This window comes from Emydura macquarii, unplaced genomic scaffold (genome assembly GCF_026122565.2).
Source record: "Emydura macquarii macquarii isolate MOO-44397 ecotype Brisbane River unplaced genomic scaffold, CSIRO-AGI_Emac_v2 contig_1483, whole genome shotgun sequence".
NCBI lineage: Eukaryota > Metazoa > Chordata > Testudines > Chelidae > Emydura > Emydura macquarii.
The window spans coordinates 22,821,625-22,832,815 of NW_027131620.1; the positions used below are offsets into that span (position 1 = coordinate 22,821,625).

An 11,191-nucleotide genomic window follows, 5' to 3' on the forward strand; every position below is an offset into this window, starting at 1 on the left:
AAAGGAAATTGAGCCCGTACCGGGCTAAAGAGTGCTAAATGAGATAGGTGGGGGAACACCTAGAGAGAGACAACTGCAGGGCGTAGAATCGTAGAGTGTTAGGCCAACTGTGTTGACAGATCAGCTGCTCTGACCTCCTAAATATCCCAGGCCACCAACACCATCCACACACTAAACCCAACCTTTAGGTGCAGGTACCAGCCATCAGGACTGAGATGGCAGTGTGCTTGTCCAGTGGCACATACTTAGGTGCCTCAGGGTCTTTAACAGTGGAAATGTAGGCACCGCCAGGTGTAGGTGACAGCTGAGTGGGGCTTTGAGAATCTTAGTGGCACCTAAATTCTAGATTCCCTTGTGGATCTGGGCTTTAGACTCCTGAGTCTTATAGAAATTCAGTGACATTCAGGCCTGACCTACACTGTAAAGTTTTGCTGGCGTAGCTATGTCAGATAGGAGCGTGAAAAAGTAAGGGTGGCAGAATCTGGTCCAAAGTAATTACTTTAAGGTCACAGAAACTGATAACTGATACCTTGTTTCCTCGGACTCTTTGTAAGAAATTGGTTTAATAGTTTCCGATAAGAATCTATTATTAATGTTTTGTTGGCTATTATACTAGAGGATGAGCGTGTAAGTCTAGTGTGCTTTGATAACTTGCTTGTAATGTGCTTTTTTAATTATTCTGGGACGTAAGTGCCTAAATAGTCCCTGAATTCACCTCTTCGGTGTGGGATGTTGGTGGTTCACGAAAGCTATGAAGAGACACTTTATTCCAATTAAAAATGGTTTTCTTTCAAGATGAGGGAGGTCAGAAGATTTTTTTTGTCCAGGCTGAAATAAAAGGCATAGGAAGGAAAATGTGCATATTGTAAGGAAACACATTTAAATGACTGTACCTAAGTAGCTGCAATGGTGAATTGTTTGCCTGTTGGGTATTAAGGTTTTGCTAGTAAAGAGGGGGAGAGTTAAGTTGAAATAATGTTGGCCCACTTCACTGTTGTTCTGCATCTCATGTGTCATTTTAGTTTAAAGCAAGTGCAAATCAAAATGGTAGCTTTGCACTCATGTAAATAATGACACAAGTTGTAGGGCCGTGGTAAATCAGCCCCTTTGTCAATATTGTATGGATCACAGCTTTGTACATATGACTTTGTGACACTAAATCTGTCTCCTCAATCCATTCATTATTGTGAAACAAGCAATATTTGCCCGCAACAAATAAAAATATGCACAAGTATCCAACGTATAAATCTGCACTCACTGGCTTTATTTCCAAGGGTTACTGCATTTAAATTTGCATTTCAAATGTTTACAACATCAACTTTATACTGTGTGAAAGGAATGACAAGGCTTCACAGTATTACATGCTGCTTCCAAAAAACATTCAAAAGATATATAATTACCCATAACAATATGATGTTACAACTCGTAATGGTGCTATTCTGATGGAACAGCTTACCAGCCTCATGATTCAAACGTGTTCATTTAATTAAGTAATAGAAATGTTTGGGCTTTTATAACTAGAGTAGGTAAAGACAAACATTTCAGTTGTAATGGAAATGAATACAATGGTTTAGCTCCATGTTGGGCTTACGTTTAATATTTTTCCTTTGAAAACTATGTACATTTACTTGCCTCTCTGGTCAGTGTGCGTGAACGGAAGCTCAGCTAACTTCAAAAAACTTGAAATCCATTAGAAGATGAACTTCTGAAATAACCTCTTTTAATAGGAAAATAAATGGCTGCCAAAATAAATAGATGACCACGACATATTGATTGCAAAGTTTCCATTGATGCCTCCGCAGTCAAGAGAAAGTTCCCGGCTCCACCCTAGAAATATATACGTTGTTTGATACGTATAAAGAGCTAAAGGCTCTCATCATTTCTATGATGTGGGGTACAGGAAGGGTGAGATTTTCAGAGACAGCCAAACAACTTAGGCACCCAGCTCCCATTGTCTTTCAATAAGAGGTGCATCTTTAATTGCTATTTGCGCCTTTGAAAATCTCCCCCTAAATGCATGACATGGGACAGCCCAATGACAGGGGACTGGCAAGTGTGCCAGCAAGGGACACATGGCTATGCAATGTGCTATCCCACCCAATGTGCAGAGGACAATAATCCCTTCCCAGCAACAATGCATGTATTAAAATATATGCAGTGTACAACAGACAGAGGCTGTGTCTACATGGGAGTTTTTTCTTACAATTTTCCACCATTGCTACCATAGGTGCAGCTCCCCATACACTAGCCCTGTTCGTAAGTGCCAACAAGTGTAGATTGACAGATAATGTTTTTAATTAGTGCGTCGTTTAATCCTGCTCAAGGCCGATTTAGACAACACAATGGTTAAAACACCAATGGCAGCCCGTCTGTACAGATGTTCCCAGTACTGTTACACCCATGGAATTATGTAAGGAAAAAAAGTCAGGTGTAGACAAGGCCAGAGAATGGTGCTAGGAAGCAGCTACTCTACCAGGCATACTCTCTTGGCAACCACTTTTACCTTGCACAGCAAATTGCCTGAGGGTTAATACTGCCCATTGCAACATTGACTCTCTTCTATGACTTTAACCAGCTACAGGGTATATCTGCATTGCAGCGTTAACTCAAATGATCAGCGCCCAGGTTAGTCTAGCTTGAGCATGAGCAGCCCCATTGAAAAGCCACACTCCAGTTACCGTGTGCTCAGTTGTGCTGAATTCACCTGTGTGGGCCAGCAGGACTTCTGGGGGCATCTCCCTTGGTTCTTTTCTGCTAAACTGAGCTGCTCTCTGATTCTTTGCCAGTGAATTGTGGGAGAACTTGTCTGTCCTTCTGGGCAGAGAGGAGGAATTGTAGGAAGGCGCTGGAGGACTAGCAGCACTCAAGTGACTTAGCCTGCATCCACAGTGCAAAGTGGGCAAGTTACCAGCCTGAATGAAAGCAGAACTCAGGCTCTAAACTGCACCCCCAGCCAGGAGAGTCATTTGTTATGGGGCAAGTGGTGCAGTTGCCCTTCCCCCAGACTTTTCATAGGTCTACACGCTCTACTACGTCTTCTGTTTTTTTGTCTTCCAACTTCATATTATATTCTGTGATGTCCTATGTGCTGACATAACCCCTCCCTCCCCCCAAAAAAATATTCTGAAATGACACCCCTGCCCCCAGCTGGGCCAGCTATGCTGGGTTGAAAGCACCACTTAACTCAGATGAGAGGTTTTACATGTGGACAAGAGCAACTCTTGAGTGAGAGCCCAAGTTAACTCTGCAGTGAAGACATTCCCTCAGAGGGGAAAACTTGCAGCCACATTAGAGGAGCCAATAGTAGCATGGCAATAAGCCAGCCAAGGTGCCATGGAAGAGATCTGGAAAGCCTGTGGAGGGGCAGGCACTCGGCATAGATGCTACTAAAATTAGTTTGGCCCAGAAATGCTTGGACTTCCATATAGCTGGCACGCCTCGGGCACCCCTGCTGACCAGTACAATGCAGCAATCTCCCTACAGGAGGTTAGAAATGTAGATTTTCCCTTTCCATGTATTTATTCATGGAAGGGAGAGATTTAGTCCCAACAACACAAATTGTGTAGTAGTGCAAATCTGAATGCCGGTTAATAGTTTAATTTTCTCTGTATCTCTGGGCTCTTCCTAGCATCTGACCTTTGCATCTGGAATGCAGATCACCCTACACTTGTCATATTTGGGAAGTGGGAGTGGAATTTGCGATGAACAAAACCAGACAAACCTATAGAACAAGCTCTTTGGCTGGTGGAAATGAGCATAGCCTATTTGAACTCAATGGAGTTTCTCTGCTTCCTTCTTCTTATGTGGCATCTCCATTGCTGGAGGTTTGCAACCATGGTAACTCATTCTGTACAGTCCTCTGCTAATCTCTTTGTGGATGAATAGTCCTTTTCATTCACGCAGGCTACCACATTGTCCATCTAAAATTATCTTTTTCTGCCATCAACTTTCCCTCCCAGTGCCCGTACACATGCATTGCCCACTGACCCTCTTAAAATACTCTTAAAGTCAAATCTCTCTCTTCATAAAATATCTAAGTACCCTTTGCTGAGTTCCAATAATCTCCACTACTTTTTCATTGGTTAATGGTCTATCCTTAATATTTTCAAAATTCTTCTGTAACACCATAACTCGAAGGATTGTAGTTTCTTTATTATCGATTGTTTGAATGTCCATGTTTCACAGCTGTAATTCAGTGCAGACCAAATGTAAGGGTTTTTTTAAGAGTCAGTATTTAGTTTTCATATGTCCCTTCTCATCAGATGTTTATTCTTCCAGAATGTGTCCATGGTTCTGGCTGTTCTGGTGCTGATGTCAGTATTTGATCTTACATCTCCTGTAATGATGTTTTCTAAGTAGCAATAATTTCTCACTTGCTCTACAACTGTGTGGCTCCACTGGAATCTTGCATGTTTTCCCAGAACTTGGAGTATTTTTGCACTGCCTCAAAAACCCCAGGTCAGTAGAAATTCTGGAATAAGCTCTGTTTAGGGTGCTGTATGCCCGTGTGTCCTGAGAAGGGTATATCATGGGCTTGGCTGAGTAGCCTCAGTCAGTCCCTTGTGGTACCACTGTCTCCATATCCCCCATAGCTCAGCATTCCCAGGGGGCATCCACTCTCTATAGAGTAGTCCCGGATCTCAAAAACCTTTCCAGCTGCCGTCAGGTCAGAGGGCTACCAAGGGAGTCAGTTGCTGCCCCAGGTTTTTCTAGAGAAAGGTCAGTCAATTGTTCTTGCTTGAATTCCGCAGCAGGAGCTGGGGGGCTAACTTCAGGCTGCTGCCTGGGACCCGCTTGCCCCCAGTCAGTTCATCAGTGCGGCTTGGCTCTGCCCCAAGGCCTGTGCTCACATTACCAGGCAGCGGCTCAGAGCTGCCTCTCCGCCTGTCATCTTGCAGCCCCCCGAGATCAGAGCCAAGGGCTGCTGCATTCTGCTTTTGGCTCTGAGTAGCCACACAAGCAGCTGGGGCCAGGCCAGGCCAGGATTCTAGGCCATTCCCCAACTGGTCCTGCACTGGTAGTTGGGAGGACAGCCCAGCATCCTCAGGTCCCTGATTGTCACCACCTTTCAAATGGATCTGCGCCGGTAGGTTTTGGAAAGGGGGTCCCATTATTCCCTGAAGGGTCAGCAATCTATCAGGGATGTTTCTCATGAGGTCCACCACTCTGGGCGTGCCAGAGTTCCCGGGGCCCCAGTGTCCCTCCATCCCTGGGTATTTTCTCCATCCACCAGGAAACGGTGTCTTGCTGAGTCCCCTTTCGGGTGTGACATGGTCAGTTTTACTGATTGGACCGTCAGGTTGGATCTGATCTGGCAGATGGTGGAGTCACTGTCACCAGGACCCACTGCAGCTTAACCCAAGCCCTGGGTCTCCCTAGTTCTGGACAGTGCATCACCTTGTGACCATGCTTTTTGCACTAAAACTATTTCAGATCCCCCACCCCCGGTTTCATTTTTGAGTCCCAGTTAGGGTTTCCCTCCCCCCTGGGTGTTGATTTACCCTATTCTCCTTTCTGGAGAGTCCTGGTTGGGGGTCAGCTTTGTGCCACTCTCCGTTGAATATTTTATCAAACCCAGGCAGACTATCTGCATATTGGTTGGCCCATTTCCAGACAGGGTTACATCTCTAGGATATTTGTCTATTTAACACAATGTCAGATCAGGGGGATTTCATCAACTGTGGTAACCCTCCAACCACTTACCACTTTTCTTATGTAACCCCTAATTTCAGTTGAAACCTTAGAATTGTCCACATCCCCTCTTTTCTGCACTCAATGAAACTTCCTCCTATATGGAAGAGTCCATTTAAGCTTATTTACACAGCCGATAATCTTTACAGTCCTCTCTGTCCGTATGGGTGAAAGAATCTAGGGCCTTCCCCAGCAGTCGTGAAGCCAGAGACTATCCAGTGTCCTCTTGACCCACCTTGTTCAATTCACATCTCATTTCAAAAGCATTTAGAAACACCTCTGTGTCATCCCCTGCCCTAAAGTTGGGTAATAATTTGGAGTCTAGCCACCCGTTGGCACAGGTACACGGGGGTCTCGCTCCATCTGTCAGATTAGGGTTTGCTAGGGCAGTCTTTCCATCTCGACCTGATGTTGATGTTCCTTATTCTTTTCTCTCTCCTCATGCTGTTGCTGCTTCTCCTAGTCTGGAAGCAGGTAGGTTTCCAACTGCAACCTTTCTCTACCTGCTGATCTGTCCAGGATCGCTACTGCTGTGGTGCATTTGGTCGGGATGGAGTATAGCTGCTGCTTCTATCAGCGTCTTCCCTGCTTCCCCCTAGGGAGGTGTCTGCGAGATTTCCCCAGCCTGCTGGACTCTGTCAGTGTTCTGTCTGGGCCCTGCACTCCTGGACCATCCTTCCTTTTCTGGTCCTCAGAGTATAGCAGGTCACCTAGCTGTGCCTTTGTCAGCTCTTCCATCTTGAGCTGCCTTTCTCTGCATATCTCAACCACCTGACTTCTTTCACATGTTCATAACTCATTCCACCAGCCATTGGTCTGACCCAGCATGGTCATTCTTATGTACTTATTTTCCCCATCTCTTTTCACTGTTCTTTTCCTGAAAAGGCAATGAGACTTTTTGCCTTGCTTTCCCTTCTACAGTACTTACTGTCATTGCTTTTGGCCCTTTACTAGCAGGTCCCCACTGTCTTAGATTGAACATGCTGCCACCATAACATTTTCAGAGTTAACTGCACCTTTGACTCCACTCCTGGTCCTCCTCGGGGGAACCTACTTAAAGTTCTCAGGCTTCTTAGACCTCACCTCTCTCAGGCGGAGACCTGCTTCTCTATCTCCCTCCAGTTTGGAGGCTTGCAGTCCCTCTGCATTTCACTGTGATTTCCCTAGCAGCAATGACCAGGGTCCAGCTCTTGTGGTTAACCTTTCTCTGTGGGCTACCAGAGTGTATAGTAGTTACCAACCAGCCTTCACAAAGCAAAATACATAGATTCTTAAGGCAAAATCATGACAAGAAAATACATTTTAAAAATGACTGTGCCGAGATCACCCATCAGTCATATGGGGCCTTAGCAAGCAAAGCCTTTCCAGCCCTTCTGCAAGTGTTGGTCCCCCCTCCCCCCCATTGGACTAAAGGACCTGTCTGTACAATCATAAAGGAGGTCCCTGAGTCACTCCAAACTCAGCTTTTATATACCAAAAGCCCTGTCTTTGTTTCCTAGTCTCTGGAACAGCCTGAATCAGCTATGCAAACCTCCTTAGGGACTGTACCTCTCTGGAAGTGTTTACATCCTGAGTGATTCACTTGAATCACTGCTCCCTCCTCCACCACTGATTTTAGTTTCTGGAGGAGCTGTGGCACCCCCCCGGCCAAGTTGCATACACTCTCTGGCCCACAATAAGATCTGAACATTCACTAATGTAATACAGTATGTTTTTTTAAAGATACTGCAGACGGTTACAACATCTGTCCCAGTGGCATGTCAAATGAGAGTTCTCCAAATAGCAGCTGTTTAGAGCAGCATGTCATAATTCACAGGATATTTAAAACCTCCTTCTTCCAGCAATGTTTTCCACCCTGTCAACATCAGCGAGCCCCACCTCATATCCTATGCCCCATATTTGAACTCTCCCTTTTTTACCTGATCTGTTGTCCAGAGTGTTGTCTCATCTAATGTAATACTCAACTCTGCAGTCAGTTGCACCCATGCAACCCCTCAATGACTTCAAGGGCAACCAAGCAATACTTTATTGACGTTAAATTGAGTGTAAGTGGGGAAAGGAGGGAATTTGGCCCAGGAATTTTAAGCTTTTTGGGGGTAAGGAATCTGTTTTTCCTCTATTTGTAAAGGATCTTGCACATTTATGGCAGCTCCAGAAACCATTTTTAAATTAGCAATAACAATGTAGGGGATTATTTGTTAATTGCATGGTATGGTGGATTCCTTATAGTATATAACTGCCTGGTAGCTCAGCACAAAGAAGAATCATATTTCCACTGCTTTCTGGAAGATTAATGCTGACAAAAAATAGTCTGAAATATTTCCCCCTCCTTTCTTATGCCTTAGCCATGTCCTCCAGCAATTTCAATGCCCGGGATAGAAAACCCAACACTGCAAGAGTTAAACAGTGACTGAGTGATAACAGCTCTGAAAAATATGGCTTTCCCCAAGACCCTGGCTCATGACATCTCCCGGCAAAAATCAGTACCTGAATAAAGACTTCCCCGTCAGCCCCAGAGCTGAGCTGCTGGCCCAAACACAGATTGCACTGAATTCCTGTGGCTGCAGGTGCCTGTCTGATAGGAGCACAGGAGCCTTCCTGGCAAAGTGTTGTGTGGAGAGCTCACATCAGGCGTTCTCTGGGCGAAACATCTCCTTGAGGACAGCCACACAGGCTGGGGCAGAGTTGTCCCCTTCTGTGGAGCGACTAGGGCGCTGGGACGTTGAGTTCAGCACAGGCCTGCTAAACAACTCCCTGACTCCCCGCCGGAACTTGGGGTCCCAGGCGCTGTAGATGGCCACGTTCCAGCAGCTGTTGGAGGTCAGAATCCAGAAGGCGTAGAAGGAGAACCGGCACCACTGATAGCCCAGCACGGAGCCCACCACGAACACAGCGATAGGGCTGAAGGAGGCCGAGAAGGCAAAGGTCAGGATGCTGATGGTCTTGGCCGCAGTGATGTCAGAGAAGGAGAGGCGGCTGCCATGCGGGGCCTCGCTGCCCAGCTGCCTGCGGGCCTTGCAGTACTGGCGGATGGTGGCAAAGGTGATGAAGTTAATGGCAAAGGTGCCCCCCAGCAGAGAGAAGTCGAAGGCCGCGAAGAGCAGCATGATGTTCCAGGGGGAGTGGGGCAGCCTGGCTGCCGGGAAGGTGTAGATGCACATCTTGCTGCAGGGGCTGTACTGCAAGGTGATGTCCGGGCTGGAGAGCATGGGCACCACAGCCAGGGAGAAGCTCATGGACCACGACAGCAGGATGAGCCAGGCCGTCCGCCGCTTGGTGATCACCGCCTTCTTGTGCAGGGGCTTCAGCACCGCCACACTCCTCTCCACCGACAGCAGGAAGATGGTGGTGATGGAGACAAAGGTGCAGCCCGCGAAGAGGGGGCCAGTGATGAAACAAGGCAAGGATGGAGTGGCTGTGTTGCTTCCCTGCCCCAGGCCAGAGGCTAGGCTGCTCGCCTCCCTGTACAGGGAGTAGGGGACCACTATGAGCCCCACTGCCAGGTCAGCCAGGGCCAAGGAGGCTTTCAGGTAGCCCTGGGAGGTCCTGAACTGCCTGGCTTGCAGGAAGACCAGGAGGCTCACCACATTGCCCAGCACGATGGCAACGATCAGCAGGACCATGAGGACGAGTTTGCAGATCTCCCCCAGGAGCGCTGGGCTGGAGAGGGTGCAGTTGAGGCTGCTGCTGTTGCCCCACATTGCCCAGGTCCTTCTCTTGACAGAGCAGACGGGCTGGGGCAGAGGGGTGCGCTGGGGTCCTGCGGCTCACTCCTAAGGCTCCATGGAGAAGGCGGCGGGGGCTGGGGCTCCAGAAAGTCCCGCTGAGCGGCCTGAGCCATGAGCCGGTCTCCAGCCCGACGGCTCACAGCGGCACCTCCTGCACGAACGCAGCCAGGGTTAGCGGGGGAAGGCTTCCCGCAGAGAGCCGGAGGGGGGAGGCGCCCGGGAGGGGCCCGGACCCTGGACCGCTTCCTGGGGGATCACAAACACACCCGTCGTTGTTGAGACTGTGACAGCGGGCGAGTGGCAGGCCCACCCGTGCGCACACACAGATCACGCCCCCGATGTGTCACACACATCACACACGATGTGCCCCCCCCCCCCCCCACACACACACATGTGTCACACACTGAGATACTCACACAGGCGCTGAGATCTCACACCCAGGGCGCCCCCCCACCCCACCCCCCCCCACACACACAGCCAAAGAGCCCCCAGCCGCTGTACGGAGGGTGTCCCACAACACGGACACGCGAGCCCTGAGCGCTGAAACCCCTCCAGCCCCCCTCAGCCCCTCAGCGCCCCTCAACCAGTCCGCCCCACGCGCCTCTGGAGCCCCCCTCACCAGCTGTGCGCTGCTCTCCTCCCTCTCCGCCGCGCAGCCGGGAGCTGCGGAACGCCCCGCGGCGCTGCTCCGGCTGACGGCAGGCGGGGTCCCCAGCGGGCTTCCAGGGCCAACTCTTCCTGGCCGCCCGAGAGTGCAGAGGGAGCGCGGCGCAGGCGAGAGGTGCCTCCCCCTCGAGCTTCCCAACCCGGCTGCCAACAGCTCCCGGCGCATCCGAGCCGCGGAACCAGCCCCGGCGTTTGCAACCGGCAGGGCGCCGGGCAAAGGGCGCTGCGCCCCGGGCTGGCGGCTCGCCTCCCTCCGGCCCCTGCTCCGCGCTCCCTCTGCGCTGGCGCGGCGCGGAGTCGGCGGCGATCGCTGGAGCCGGGCTGCCCCCGCGCTCGCCGTCAGCCGGCAGAGCCGCTGGGGCCCGAGCGAAGCCCACCGCAGCCGCTCCCGGCGCGTCACATACAGATCGGACCCAGTAGCCAGAGCAGGGGAGCCCGGGAATCCGGGGCTAGGGAAAGCTGGACAGAAAACTGGCCCCTAAGGTCCTCTGGCCCGGCCCGGTGAGCGCTGGCAGGACACGGCCCGTCTCTGCGTTATAAATACTCTCCTAGAAGAAGGTGGTTTGCCCGGGTGGCCCCCCCTTAAAGTTCGTCTATGCAGCTACATGGGGATTGCCGGATGTAGGGGAACCCCCGGGGTGGTATGGGCCAACTCTATGCCGATCCTTTCAGTCCTTGGTCTGAGGATGGGAGCAGAGGAGCTGGGAGTGGCAGGTGCACCAATGCAGTCTGCTAATCCCCAGTCATCATAATACCGGTTCTAGGGCTATTACAGACCAGCACACGTTTGAGCAGCCCTGAAGCTGCTCTGGCTTGTGCCTGGGGGGAGGGTTGACCCTGGCCCTGGCCCTGGCCCTTGGTTTGCTCCAGGGTCATAAGATGTAAATTTGGCTTAAAGTGACCTTTGCTGCCTACCCCACGTCCTGCATTGAGCACAGGGCATGGACCAGACACCATTAGTCAGTTCTCCTTCTCCACCCACTCTGCCAGTCTCCATCAACTCAAGTTGTGGCTTCATCTCAACTTCATTTAACAAAATAGCATAAAGACAAATGCGCTTCTCCTGGGCAAGACACATCTCCTCAACTTAGATCTATTTCTTCCAA

General features: G+C 49.9%; 1 protein-coding gene across 1 annotated transcript; it reads right to left on the bottom strand.

The window, feature by feature from the left end:
- Window positions 1-8,318: 8,318 nt before the first annotated feature.
- Window positions 8,319-10,772, bottom strand: LOC137157396 (trace amine-associated receptor 4-like). Its single transcript, XM_067554659.1, has 2 exons — window positions 10,039-10,772; window positions 8,319-9,665 (listed from the first exon to the last, which is right to left on the bottom strand). Exon 2 carries the CDS (start codon window positions 9,390-9,392, stop codon window positions 8,319-8,321), a length of 1,074 nt encoding a protein of 357 aa, XP_067410760.1. The 5' UTR covers window positions 9,393-9,665; window positions 10,039-10,772.
- Window positions 10,773-11,191: the final 419 nt, after the last annotated feature.